Source organism: Alligator sinensis, unplaced genomic scaffold (assembly GCF_000455745.1).
Source record: "Alligator sinensis unplaced genomic scaffold, ASM45574v1 scaffold513_1, whole genome shotgun sequence".
In the NCBI taxonomy this organism is placed as follows: Eukaryota; Metazoa; Chordata; order Crocodylia; family Alligatoridae; genus Alligator; species Alligator sinensis.
The window spans coordinates 282116-297487 of NW_005843136.1; the positions used below are offsets into that span (position 1 = coordinate 282116).

At 39.6% G+C, this 15372-nt stretch overlaps 1 protein-coding gene across 5 annotated transcripts in view; it reads right to left on the reverse strand.

Moving 5' to 3' along the window:
• LOC102388235 (muscular LMNA-interacting protein-like) overlaps nt 1-15372 on the reverse strand; it is a 73436-nt gene that overhangs the window by 28689 nt on the left and 29375 nt on the right. For 3 of the 5 annotated variants that reach the window (XM_025193938.1, XM_025193939.1, XM_006037541.2), the window contains exons 6-7: nt 12155-12280; nt 6216-6404 (exon numbers count right to left, since the gene is read on the reverse strand). In XM_025193938.1, coding sequence (XP_025049723.1) covers nt 6216-6404; nt 12155-12280 — 315 coding nt within the window. The remainder of the gene's footprint in view (nt 1-6215; nt 6405-12154; nt 12281-15372) is intronic. The other 2 variants (XM_025193941.1, XM_025193940.1) reach the window with 1 other exon arrangement.

The following is a 15372-nucleotide window of genomic DNA, read 5'->3' on the forward strand; positions in this document are numbered from 1 at the left end:
GAAATATATTAGGCTTCTTGAGCCAATTGACTGAGTTTTACATAAGCCCTTGTTTCATTTACCATTTAGCTCTGCTGTTTCTGCTTCTTTTCTAGAGACAAGCAGAAGTGTACTGTGGTACTCAAAAGCTTGTCTGCAACCCTACATACTATACAGTTGGTTCAATAAAAGATATTGCCCACAAAAATCCTTGCATCTCATATTTTTCCGGCACCAGCACAGCTACAACATTACCTCAACACTACCTGTTCTAATTTAGCATGTTTAGTATTTTGATATCACAGTGATAGGCACCTGTGAAATGCTTTCAGTTTCACAGAACACCAGCCATGTTTTGTTGCTAAAGAATTATATACAAGTCATTATCCTGCAGTGAATAACATACATGCTTCATTAACATTTGAGTAATCCCTGACTTCATTGAGGCTATGAAGATGTTTAAACAGGTATGTAAGTGTTTGCAAGATCAGCGCATTAAGGCTGTTTATCTATATCACAGTTTAATAATAAACTATTCTACTATCAAGGAATATTTTAAACTGTTGTGATCAATTTCTAAAAACAACCATTTTATGATAGAATAAAAGTATGACAATTTAAGAAAAGGTATTTTGGAGAAAAATCCTTAAATTCACAGGAGTTTTGCCTGATTCAGTATTATTTGATTTCTCATTTAGCACAAGTCTCGTTTTCACCATTTATTACTCTTTTAAACTTTTCTTTCTACTTTAAAGTTGCTAATTTGTTTGATTTGAGGTTCAGTAGTTGATACAGCTATTGCTATATTAGTAATATTATTATATTTGTATATTATTAGTCACTACTATATTCTGCTTTCCCATCTTTATTAGATCATACTTTTTAATAAACGAAATCATTACTTTTGTCCTGACCAAAGCCAGGAGTCCATTGTACCACGTATTGGATACACTGTGTTTCACATTGAGCATGAGAGGAATTTGCTGCTGGAAATAGCCAAAGGATGGGAAACAAAACAGAAACACTAAAAAAGTGAACTGTCTTATCCAAAGTCATACACAGATCAGTAGCAGAGTCTGGACCCAGGTCTTCAGATTGCCACTCTGCTGCTCTAGCACTATATTATGCTGTTACCATGTCAACATTAAAAAAAAAAAGAAAGTTTTTAAGTAAAATGCTCTGCTCTAATAAAAAGCAACAATTTGCAGGCTGCTTAGTTCTTCTACACCTCTGAATGCCGCTTGGCATAGAAAATATTAGAGCTGAAATAAAAAGATACCTGGTCAGATAATATATCTGTATACAAACATAAGAAGTTTATAAAGCAAAAAATTGTGAACTCACTTGCCTAACGATAGAAGAGGACCTTGATTTAAACAGGCAATTTTGAAACATGTTAGTATGAAAAAAAAAAACCCAACCAGTTAATGGGATACTGTAATAGGAAAGATAGATAGGCCATGGAGTTATGGCTGTGTATATAAACCCTGTCCCTAAAAGATAGCAACAGTCTAGTGAGATAAAAGTCCTGAAAGGAAAGAACTGCACAGTGGAATACGAAATCCCAAGCTGCAGAAATGAAAATAAAACATAAAGCTATACTACCACTCCTTGGCTCAGGAGAAGAGTATTGGTTGCATAACATTAACAAGATCAAAAAAGCAGAAAAGTCTCACACAGCATAATGATAGGAAAAGCTTCAACAGCCCCCCCCCCCCCCCCAAACCTCAACACCCCCCCCCCCCCCCCACAATACTGAAAATAGTCAGTTTACAGAAACAATTTCTTTTTAGTACATATTTGTATTTTTTAACAGCTAGTTCTAGAACACAAAAGGGGAGTTTATTCTCAACCTAATCTAAATAACAGAGGCATTAATTCAAGAACTAACATTAAATAAGTACTTAAATAAGACACCTGATACAAATAGAAAGTGTTGTTATAGAACTCCACTCCACTGTGCTTTGGCCTGCTACATCCCTTGTATATCGATAATATTTACTTCTGCCAGTGGGATGCTCTTCTCCATAAGGAAAATTCTCTGCTGGCTGTTTCTGGCAAGAATCCATCCACAAATCACTTTCTATGTGGCTTGTACCTGTCAGTCTTAATTTGCTCTCTTTCATTTATTCTATATATTATCACAGTAATTTGACAGGTTGCTTTAAGGGATAGATCCCAATTTATTTGAATTTTAAACATAGAAAATAAAACTTCCTTATGAATGTCTGGTGGTGAACGCAGGACTGGTACAATAATAAGGGTCTCTCTAAATATAGCATATTGCCAATACTTTTAAAGCCAGGTAGTTAGTTACACACTCATAGTTGAGCATCCCATTAAAAATGGCCTGACTTTCAGAAGTGGTGAAAACCCACAAATCATTGTAAAGTCATACAGGCATTGAAATGTGTTCAGCATCTTTGAAAACTAAATGGTATTTATTAAAATACCTAAACATGGATTTAAGAACCTAACTTTGCAAGTGTTTGTCTACATGAATAGTTACTGTCTACTTTGTATATCCTCATTAACACAGAAATATTCTAGCTTTTAATTTGTATCCCATCTGCAGAGTTGCGTAACTGCATAACAGGTGAAATGCCTACAAGAGACAACAAGTATTTTTAAACAACAGAATTTATGGAAGCATTTGATGGAAGCAGCCATATATGTTTTAGTTAATTATGTAAAAACTGTAGGTTGGATTTTTGTGGTAAGTTAGAAAATTCTCTTTGTCATAGAAGTTCAGTGAAATAGTACTATATTCTTACATTATGGTTTATTCAGTGCCAGATTTAGGCACAAACTAAGTAACCTACAGCTTAGGGCCTCACATTATGAGGGGTCTCTAAATAAGGAGAGAAAAAAAATACAGTTAATCTCACAAATCCAACATGCTCGAGACCAAGCACGTGCCAGAAATTTGAAAATGTCGGTTTTTTAAACTGGCACTGCAGCTGAGGAGTTGTAGGATAGCGGCGGCCGGTCTGGAAGCAGCAGCCACATGCAGAGCAGTGGCATGAGGTGCTTAATGGGGGGGGCAGCAGCCACATGCAAATTTCCTCCGCCTATTCCAGTTTGGCTGTGGGGGGAGTGGTGGCTGGTCCCAAAGCGGCAGGGGAAGTACCAGATTTTTTTGGTAATGCTATGGGGCCTCTTAAGCTTGACATAGTTTAGGGCCCCAGCATGTCATAATTTGGCTCTGGGTGTATTTGTTTCAGATCTATAGAAACATTACTCAGACATTTACTTGCAAGGGAAATAATAATAGAGGCATTTGTATCAGTTCTTAATTGTATAAGTTCTTAATTCTTTAGTATCTGGGGTTCCTCCTACATTTCAAAGACCTGGTTTCTTTACATGGGCTACAAATGTCTTTGCTGTTTATTAGTGGCAGAAAAATCTCACTTTAGAAAAAAAAATCACTCTTTTTCTATTGCCATCTGAAATCAGTCTTAAAGAAAAAAAAAAAAGAAAATCTTGAGCCAGTGGAAAATAACTCATTATAATATTATCACTGAATTAAATTATCAGACAGGGTTAATAAATAAAAATAATTAGTAAACAAAACCCACCATGGAGGAAATCTTTCATATTTGTTTGGAGTGCCAAAGGGCGAATGGAAATCTGCTTTCTAATTTTGTAAAAATCAAAATAAATAAATAGAAATCAATTAGGTGTGATTGTATGTCAGGAATTAGTTTCCCTAAAAGAAGGAAAACATAAAGAAAAAGCTCCCACATCCCTCTTTCCAGCAAGTTGCTTTCATATGCTCAACATATGGTATGTCTCAGGACAATTTGATGCTGAGATTGTTTAAGTACTTAACAGATTCTATGCCAGCCAGTGAGAAGATGAGAAGGAGTAAGGGTGTCATACATTTAGCCCCAAGCAGAGGCTGGGTACACTCATAGGCTCCAGTTCTGTAAACATTGAAATACAGGGTTGACTTTAAACATACAAGCAGCTTCTTTGCTTTAAACACGACTACTAAACTGAGCAAAGTTAGGTACAAGTTAGGAGGGGGTAAGTAGGGAAGGTGGGGAAAGAGATGAAGGGTGTAGGGGGGCCAGGGGAAGGAGAGCATGGGGAGGGGGGCAGGAGTAGAGGGGGGAAGAGAGAGGAAGGTGAGGGGGAAAAGCAGGTGGATGGCAAGTTGCCAGGCTGCTACCCACTCCACCGCTTGGATTGCCCCAGCCCCTCCCCCACAAACCTCCAACCCCCGAATCATCCCCTTCACTCCCAAATCTCTTCCTTGCCAATCCACCCTGACACCTGTACATTGCCCTACTGCTTCAAACATCTCTTCTGCTCCCCCACTGCCTCCCCCAATAGTCTCTTCTGCACCACATTGGCCCCTCCACCCCTGGCTCTCTGTCCTGCCACCTTGATCAGTTTGGGTGGCAGCAAGCCAGAGGGTGAAGAGGTTCTCCTGTCCTGGCCACTCCCAGGTTCCCTGCAGACCACACTGCCCCCACATGCTAAAATCCAGCCAGTTGAAGTTAGGCTGGGAGGGAGGGGGGTTGAGGAGCTAGGAGGTGCTGGGCCCAGCAGGGGCTAGATTTGGGTGCACAGGGACAGCATGGGCTACAGGGAGCAGGCAGGAAGTGGGAACTACCACCGCCGCTGTTCTTGGCCTGATTGGCAATGGCAGGGCAGTGATCCAGGGTGGAGGGACCAACTAGGAGAGGCTATCCAGGGAACAATGGGAGAGTAAGCAGGGGAGACAATTTGGGGGCTAGGTCATTTAGGAGGCTAGGAGGTGATTCAAGTAGCACGGGAAGAGTTCCTTCCCCCTTTGCTCCCTGGCCTATATTGCAGCTGGAGAACCCGCAACTAGGGCAGGCACAGAGCAGACTTGCAGCACCTAGCCACACAACTGTTCACCAGCCCTCCAGCAGCAGATCTGAGCAGTACATGTTAGAGAGGGTATTAACACTTTACATGCCACTGTGTTAATGTGCTTAGCAAGACTGTGCTAATGCTAATACTGACTAACATTACTTATAATTAGTACTTAATAACTATAACATGTAATCTTACCCTAAGGCTAGGGATAGACATTACAAATAAACCAGTTTAGGTGATCAGGAACTGGCTTAAACCTATAACAGAACAGATGTTCAGTGCACATAACCCAGTTTGAGAATGGCTGAAACTGGTTTGAGATAAACCTGGTTGAATGTAGTATCAGACTCAACTGATTTGGCTCAAACTGGTTTATGCAATGTCTGTCCAAGACCCCTTGTTGGTTTCAGTTAAACCAGGCTCCCCCAGGACCCCGGCATGCTCTCTAAGCTTGGTGGGGCTCTCTGATCCACATCAGGGATGGCCCCTCCTCTCTGCTCCCTGGCTGCAGCTTTGGCAGTCTCTGCAGGCATCTGTCTGACTTCTGCTTCCCCCACCCCCTCCTGCTAAGCAGGTATCCCCCCCATCCCTTACAGACACCTCTCAGTATTAGCTATCAGACCACATGCTGAGCTGTGGCACTCAGGACAGAGACAGAATCAACAGATCACTGCTAATGTCCCCATTTTCTTAATGGGATGATAAACATTGAGTTAGAGGTGATAAACATTCCCTGCTGAGCTGTTCAGGAGTGGGGTGGTGGGAACCCTCCCTAATCACAGCATCCTGCCAGGTCCTGGCCATGCCCCCTCAGCTCAGCTCTGTGCAAGGGAAGGGACAGCTGCTCTAGTGCCCTCCAGCTTCTAGCCTGAGCCACTGCAGGCATGTGCCTGCATTTCTGGGATGTCTGTCTGGTTACAAAACTGATTTAGCCTAGCCAGGTTAAACTAACCTGAAAAGATTGAATCAATTCAGGCTCAGGCTTTTTGAATGTCTGTCCCTAGCCTAAAAGTTTAGAGGATTTGGGCCGCAGTCCATGAATACAAGAACTGTGGGGTTCTTGCACCTACAGAAAACTAGAAACCTCAGAAATGATGGAGAGAGAAGGGGAAGACCATTATCCTGCCCATTACACACATTTGCAAAAACAACCTTTGAAGGAGTGGACAATACAAGTTCTAGTGTATGAAAAGGTAACGATGCAGACATTATCTCTACTAACTCCAGGTGGTATTGTACCTGAGGAACGCATCTCTCAGGGATCCCACTAGGAAAGTGACTTAAAAAGCCACTATTGAATTCCATCTACTTTTTAGTTTATTTTTAACATAACAAAAGTTTTCTGAATTATATCAGTATTACACATAAAAACAGAGAATGCTCACCTTATTATACAAACTGTTGTGACTGTAAGGACTATAAGAATTCTCAGGAACATCACATAGGATGCAAGACAAATGACTGAAGGGTCCAGGGGTTAGAGAGTCAGCACGGGAGATAGACTGTGGATGTAATGGGGACTGAGTTGGAGGGATCGGTTTAGTCAGATACAGAAGGTAGCGGGGAGCAGTGTCCTAGAGAAAAGAGAATTTTGTTAGTGGGGGGGAAAAAAAGCCTTGTATAGAAACTTGCACTGTCTTCTCAGGCCTTGCTTACGGTAGAGAAATGCACTGGCACAGCTATGTTGGTAAACCCTCCTAGAGTAGACAAAGGTTAGCCTATTTGTATGAAATAGGCTATGCCAGATAAGAGGAAAAATTGTGGGATTGGCATGTACACAAATCAACCTTCTGACTGTGGTTTAGTGAAAGCTGAATGCACCACTGCTTTTCTGCCACTGATTCAATTATGCAGTCCCAGGATAACTGTTCAGACATACTTTGCAATGCCCTCAGACAAACTATTAGTACTTATAATTCCATGAATCTTTTTAGGATTTAACCCAGGACAAAGGACATGGATATCTGAACAACTGCACTTTATCCCAGGATAAAATGGTTTATTCTGGGACAAATTTCCCCTGTGTTCATAGCAAAGGTCTCAAAATGAATGTCATCCTCATCAACACCATTTCACAGTGTCAAACAGGCAGGCTTGGCAAGAAGTTCAGAGAAAAAAAAATCAATCAAATGGCACAATTAAGATATTATCTACTTTACCTGGATTTTTTTTAGGTTCTACCACTAACACATATTGTCACTTCAGGGATCTTGTAGGTGTAGGAGAATGATGGCAGCATGACTTGAGAGATGGTAAGTTTGTAAGAAGAGGAGATAGGCAGACAAGGAAGAGGAGAAGAATACTAAAACTAGGAGAACAAATTGAATGATGGTGCTATTTAAAAAGTGATTAGCTACTTCTAAAGCTCTGATTTCTATGATAAAGGAGGAAGGACAAAGGCAGTAAAAATTTGCAATTATATCATGCATAATCTTGCAGGATTCAATCTCACATAAGCAAGGGAGCTTGAGTCAGAGAGCTTAACCAAAGAAATATCATCATTGGCTATCTAAAAAGAAGTTGACTGAAAAAAAAGAAATCAAAGTCTTGATTTGAGAGGAGGGTCATCCATAAAAAATGTGAAGGAAGCATTTAGATTTTGTATTCCCCTTTGACTTTCAACAATATTATAGTAGTAGCCATTGGGAAGAAAAAAGATGAATTTGTCAAGTGGTCCACTTAGATAAGGTCTTTAGATCAAAGAATTATCCACTAAATATATTTAAGTATTGCATTTTTTTAACAGATTCAAGTGTTTTAAAGAATAAGTGTTTGGGATTTAGTCCATTATAGTAAGTGGAGTCATAGTAGTAACATTGTTACGTATTTGGCTAAACTTGGATATTCCCAAAAACATCTACAAAGAATATCCCCATAGATGTGTGTCTGAAAACTTTGTAGAACTACTCTTCTGATTCATAAGTTATCCTACGTTTTCCATGGAATTATGCCAATTTAAACCAGCTTCTACTGTGGCACTTAGTCACTATTCTCCATCATCCCTGGACTTCTTTTCCTTTCTCTATACAAATAAAATCCATTTCTTTCTGATAAACTCATTAATCTATTTGAGCAGAACCTAATTAATGCATGTTGTTTCTCATTAGAGCAAGACTTTATAGATAAATATCACTGAAAAATTATAAGTCTTTTACAACAGATTTATAATATATAAATATAATATATTTATTATGAAATAAACTTTTCCTTTTGTCACAGTCAGAAGCCTATTTATTAAGTGAAAAAACTATTTTTTATTTAGCTGAGTCTTATTCTGGCTTTTGTTATAACAGTCAGATTTTTGCACTGTTTTATTACTTTCCCAAAACTTCAGTAATACTACTCCAAACAGATATCAATTAGAGATCTGCAAAAGACTGCATACAGATATAATGTGTTTTCTGTTGTTATGTAGGATGAAAAAATACTAAATCTCTCAGTAAAAGTCATGGGAGGTAGGGATAAATAACTCAAAGTATTTCCCAAGTAATATGTCTTGACAAAGGGCTGGCTTAGAATACCTCATGAGCTCCCTTCCAACCCTACTTTTCTATGATCCTATGTCAGTTGGAGATATATTAATGATACTGTGCCATCTTATCTTTGAAACCAGATGCACTCAATCATAGAAATCCTTGACTTTCAAGACAAGTATATTCTACATGTATGCTTAGCAGTGGTCTGACAATTCCTACTGTCAATAGTAGGCCAACACTGGATGATTCTGAACATTATAGTTATATCATTTAAACCTAGGAAATTGTTTTATAGTTTTGGAACAAAAATAAAAATTCGGTAATGTGACACTTTATTTATTTATTTATTTATTTTTACTTATAACAAGCCTATCAACAGATGGAGATATGTATACAACAAAATACAGCACCATCACCAATAGAATTTATATCTTAAATTAATGCCATAAATTAATTTGGTCACCATGGCTAATGTTCAATGTCAGAAAAATGCAAGAAACAAAATCCAGCCTGTCTTTGTCTTAAGATACAGAATTTCTTTACTTTATTAAGAGTACTGTGCCACACAAGACGAAATTCATGGGTAGGGTCAGCTACCAGATGATGAGTGGAGTTGGCAGCAAAGATAGGGAAGGAGACAAGATAGCCTAGAGTCATGGAAGAATAGTTTAGAGATTACTTAGAGAAGGTGGATGCTTTCAAGTTGGCAGGGCCAGAGGGGATACACCCTACTATGCTGAGGGAATTGCCTGAGGAAACTTTAGAGCCATGAGCCATACTCTTTGAGAATTCGTGGAGGTTGGGCACCTTCCTTGATGATTGGAAAAGGGCAAAAATAGTACCCAATCCTCCTGACTTGAATCCCAGAAAAGATCATGGAGCAGGTCCTCAAGGAATTTTTTGTGAAGCACTAGAGGAAAATAAAATGATCAGGAATCGCCAGCATTGATTCACCAAGAGCAAGTTATGCTTGACTTCCTTCTATGATAAAGTGACAGGCTCTGTGTACAGGAAGTGGGGGGAGAAGACAGTAGTGGATGTTTTATACCTTGACTTTAACAAGGCTTTTGACACCATCTCCCATAGCAAATTAATAAATTATGGACGAAAATGCAGACTAGATGAAAATACTGTAATTTGGTTATATAACTAGTTGGACCATCATGTTCAGCAAGTAGTCATTAATAGATCAATGACTAGTTGGTAGAAGGTTACAAGCAGGGTTCCCCAGGGGTTTGTTCTGGGGTTGGCATTATTTAATATTAATGATTTGGTATTAAGTGCGTGCTTAACAAATATGTAGATGACACCAAGTTGGATGGAATTGCAGACACTCTGGAGGGTAGGACTGAGATCCAGAATAACCTGGATAAACTAGAGAAATCATCCACAATCAATCAGATGAAATTCAACAAACACAAATGTGAAGTTCTGCACTTGGGATGGAATAATTGCATGCACAAATAGAGACTGAAAAATAACTGTCGAGGTAGCAGTACTGCAGAGAAGGACCAGAAGGCTATAATAGACCATAAGCTGAATATTCGATTGTAACAGCATGCTCTTTCTTTTCTTTTCTTGTCAACAAAAGAGACAACCCAGTCTACTGGAGTGTATTAACAGAAGTCTCTTGCATATCAAGAGAAGTGATTCTTTTACTCTGTTCAGCACTGGTGAGATCTTGCCCAAAGAACTGTGTCTAGTTTTGGGGCCACACTTCAAGAAAGGTGTGAACAGATTGGAAAGAGTCTGGCAACGAGCAAAAAAATAAAAAAATAATGATTTGGTCCCTGGAAAACATGATTTACAAGGAAAGCCTGAAAGAATTAGGTTTATTTAATCTGGAGAATAGAAAACTGAGGGTGTTCTGATAACAGTTTTCAAATACCTGAAGGGCAATTATAGAAAGAATGCAGATTGATTACAAGACTAGGAAAATGGCCATAAGCTACAGCACAGGAAATTTATGTTGGATATTAGAAAGAACTTTCTGACTCTGAGGGTGGTCAGGAATTGGAACAGGCTACCCAGGGAATGTCCATCACTGGAAATTTTCAAGGGGAGGTTAGACAGACAATGGGTTGGGCTGTTTTAAAATCAAGGATGAGCTTGCCTTTAGCAAACTGATTAATTTAGGTTTAAATTACACCTGTTTATCATGACCTCATTGGATTTTTCTTCAACAATATTTCTCATTCAGTGTATAATGTCATCCCCAACCTCCCCAAGGGTTTAGAAAAGATGATGTAGGAGGTCAAAAGGCGTATGATGAAGTGATTATAGCATTTTTATTATGATGATTTAAAAGCAATGTTTTCTTCCATTATCAAACATATCACTTAAAGTAATATCATTAAGACCACTTCATAATGATACGTATTCTTTCTGAGGCATTTGTTAGTTTTGGATAAACTGACTCAGACTAACTTGATGTATGTGATTTTTATTTTACTTTTTTCATTCCTCCCCATTAGGCTAATTCCATTGACCTTCCCAATAAAGATGCCTTGGTGTAAATGAACACTAAATTTATTTGTAATAACAATGGGCTCTAAATCCTGTCTGTGTAGAGCTAGATTTTAGTGCCTCTTTAGAGGAAAGGACTTGGCACCTAATCCCCAGATGTAGCCATCCTAATGTTAATGATTGTTTTATAATATTGTATGTGATGTGCTATAAGGGTTCATCTACACATTAACCTATGGCGATGTTATTACTGCACTGTGCTTTAGTACTTCCTTTTGGAAGGACAGTAACTGCCCATATTGCACTGTATATAATTTTTTTCTATTATACATTGCAACAAGATACAGTACTGCACTGGCTATCTCTACTGTTGATGGTCAAAAACACACATTCTTAATATGATTAAAAAAGGATGATATACAGATATTTCAGAATAACTATGATCACAATTGTATACAATACAGGTCTGTATTTCCTTATCCAAATGCCAAATCAGACAAAAATAATACATCATCTAAACTGGTTCAGTTTTAATAGTAGACTATTTAAGTTAAAAAAAAGAAAAAAAAAAGAAAAAAAAAAAGAGGGAAATGCAAATGGTGCCAGTGAGCTAGATCCAATAAAACACTAATGTGCACAAATCAAGACTTAGGCAGAATTATGGAATCCAAGTTCAGAGTTAAGATCTAAAATGTCTGCTCATTGGGCATCAAACATGGCAGTATCTGAACTCATGAGGAAACTACCTGTTTGCTTCTACAGTTCCTTAGGCACCTGGGCTAGGGACAGACGTTACACATAAACCTGTTTAAGTGATCAGAAACTGGTTTAAACCTGTAACAGAACATAAATTCAGTGCATATAAACCAGCTTCAAAATGGCTGAAACTGGTTTAAGATAAACCTGGTTGAATGTAGTATCAGACTTAACTGATTTGGGTCAAACTGGTTTATGCAATGTCTGTCCCAGACCCCTTCCTGGTTTAAGTTAAAACAGAGTTCCCCAGCATCCCAGATGCTTTGCAGCCCTGGGCTGGGCTCTCTGCTCCAGAAAACAGGCTGGCCCCACCCATCCCTTGTTTAGCCAGAGCTCGGGGGCAGAATGCGTGCCCGGCAGAGTCTGCCTGGCACGAACACCTCGAGAAAGAATTCTAGGTTCTGGATTCCACTGCATAAGCAAACTTGCTACCCAGCTCTGGCTTTGGGATTCATGCTGGGAGTTAGGTTCCTAGATCCTATATTGGATTTCACCCAATTCTTTACTATTTCTTTTCTGAAAATAAAAGAATTTGTCCAAAATAATAGATCAAGATTCAATTAATCATCTTATATGGGAATGACAACCACCAAAGCCCCTTGAGAATGTTTAATTAGAAAACGTACCTGTTCAATATCTGGGTCTCTGCTTTCTTCAAGATATTTTTTGAAAGGGTTTGGTTGATATGGTTCCTCTTTTTTTAACAAGATTTTTGTTTTCACTGGTGCTGGACGAATGACACCAGGTTTTGTCTAGAACCACAGCAAGTCATGGAAAGAAAAAGACAGATTAATAAAACTTAAGTATCAATAATCTATAGATCTTATTTGGTCAAGCATGGTGCCATCCAGGAGTAGAGAAAGGTAGTTAGCCATGTTAGTCGGTAGTCAAACATGGCAGTACCCTGCTAGTTTCTGAAGTGCCACCCTGCCTTATCTTCAACTTCAGACCAACACAGCTAAGTATTTCTCTCTAGATGCTATTTGTTAGCTAGACCAGTTCTAGTACTATAGAAGCTATTATATTTCAAAGATTTCATTTAAAAAAATTCAATCACAAAAATGATTCCATTTTCTTATCGACTGGCCTGTTTTTATTGCAAAATGCAGAAAAAATGTGACATCAACTATTTTTGTAGCACAGAAACCTCTTCATTAAGATCCATTTGTTATCAGCACAAAAATAGAAGCTAGACTGTCAAACTGTTGTTTGTGCAACCTTTTGCTATCTGTTCAACTGCATCCTAATGACTTAATCAAGTCACAGTTTATGCACAGCCACATGCCTGTTTACACATAGCAAATTCCATTATGAAGTTTTCAAAAAGGCAACTGAAAAATAAACAATAAAAAGGCCAATTGGTGATGTAGGTATCTTTACTGATACCCAGGCACTACCATATGGAAATAAAGCACTTTTTAGTAAGCCAAAACTTAAATTCCAGACAAATATCATGTGAGATATCCAAACATACCAGATATGAATTTAAAACAGATGAATAACAGAAGCTTAGCATCCATTGGCACAGATGTAATTAGAACTCTCTATGCTAATACCGCAATATATTCACTCTTTAATCATAGGGGAGAAATGAAGAAAGGAATGAGTGGAAAGGGATATTCACATGCTTCACAAGGTGGGGTTCCTGACTACAAAACAAGACTCCTGACCATGAAAACAACTGAAATCTGGTTTAATTCCATATCACAGAGACAGACAGAAAGCCTCAACAGACTAGTCACTGGTCCAAAGGGCAGGACTTTACCCTAGGAGTTAGGAAGCATGGGTTGAAAACCCTGCTCTGAATTTGGCAGATCTGAGGCTCAAACCCCCATGGGAGTGCCTGATAAATATGTTTGTGTAAAAAGTTTGATTTTCTGGCAAAAGCCTTTTTGTCAAAATTGCTGACCAGCACTTCCACAAAGATTTGACTGTTGCCCATTCCTAATGTTTGGGCTCCACTATCTCCATTTCAATTTGACCAGAATTATCATATGATAATCCACACAAAGAGGAAGAGGCAAAACTGCAGGGTACATAGTAGCTAAAATAAAATCATCTAAGAATACAAGATGAAGGAGTAATTTTTCTGTCTTTATGGGTAAATGCCATCAGGTCTAGAGATTAACTATTCCCAGGAACTGGTCTCAGACTGTACAGTGAATTCACCCAGGAACTAAGAAAAAACACAAAGTTCCCCACCTTCAGTTCAAAGAACAATTCTTCAAACTTGCCTTTTCTAACAAACACAGAGCAGTCTATACATAAAAAAGAACTTCTTCTCTTTCTTTTTTTCTCTCTGTCTTCCACCCTCTCCCCCCCAAAAAACAAAACAAAAGTCTATAGGTTAAATAGCTTTAAAATTGCAAAGTCAAGCTCTCCAAAGTTAGGAAACACTAGAATTAAGGCTGCTTGTGCATTTATTTGCCCTACCCTGTCCCAATCTCAGTCTTGCCTCTTTCCCACTCCAGTACCATGCCCATCCTATTGGCCTCAGCTACTCTAGTCTCCATTAATCAGTCATCTAATCCCAGTCCTAGTCTGTCTAGAAAGCCCTCTTGACTTCCTATCCTTGTCCCTTCCCACACTCAGCCCCTGTCACATTTTTCCAGACATTTCAAGCATACCACCAAGTGCCTGGCTCCTGACCCTAGTCTCTTTACCCAGTCTCAGTTTCCCCTCTTCCTGGCTCTTGCTTTCATCTCTCCCCCATCTGTTTCATTCAGCCCTGATCTCTAGTCTCTGAGGTGAGAATCAGGCTGCACAGAAAGTCCTGCTTCGCTCCACACTTTGACACGCTTCGTGCAAACAGAATCTTCGAGGAATTTAGCTCCAAGAATCAAAATTTCTGCTTGTCATGGGCTAACCACAATTTTTCTAAGAGTTGTAACTTGGGTGGGTTTTCATGGGAACAGCAAAAGTTTTTTTCCCTTGCAAAAAACCCCCAGTCCCTGTTAATTTTCAAGTCCCAGATACAAAGGATGGGCATAATTGTGCTTTTCAACAAAAAGGCTGCTAGAGATTTTTAGCTGACAAAAATCTCAGTTTATAGCAGATAATCCATATGAAAAATTTTACCTCAGAAGAGTTAGTATTGGCAAAGTTCTAAGCGACTGAAAAACAGTTTTATTTTATTTTATTTTATAACCCTAATTATACATGGTGGGTGCATCTACATGTGCACTTTACTGCAGACTTGACTAATTAGTTCTACAGCAAAGTTTCACCATTCACATATGTACCGGTATTAGAGTGCTGTAAATTAATTACAAAAAACAGCAGCTTAGAATGGTGTCTACGAGGAGTGCTGCTAGGGCCTCTGCCCAGGGGGACAAGGCTAGCCGGGGCTGGTCTGAGGCCTCCACCCAGACTGAGCCCATGGGGGAGCTGATGTCCCCCTACCTCCTGGACTGTGGGGGATCCCCAGCAGGGCCAGGGGGGGCAGAGATTGGGGGCCCCCACACCTGTCTGGCAGGTGCCTGTCTTAGGGCTCTGGAGGCGCAGGTGAGGGAGCTCCAGGAGGAGGTTAGCAGGCTGAGGGGGATCAGGGAGGCGGAGGATGAAATTGACAGTTATTTCCTGTCCCTGCAGGATCAGGCACCAAAAGAAGCAGCAGCCCGGGGAATGCCCTCCGCAGCAGAGTGGCAGACAGTCACAGCCAGGACCGGAGCAGCTCGCAGAGAATTGGTACTAGCTTCTCCAGTCCGACTAGAGAACAGGTACGAGGCCCTGGCGACCCTGCAGGAGACAGAAGGGGAGGAGGAAACCCTTGGGCAGGAAGAAACACCATATTCTTCACACTCTGAACAGGTCAAGAGATCCAAGAGGACCCAGAGGAGGAGGC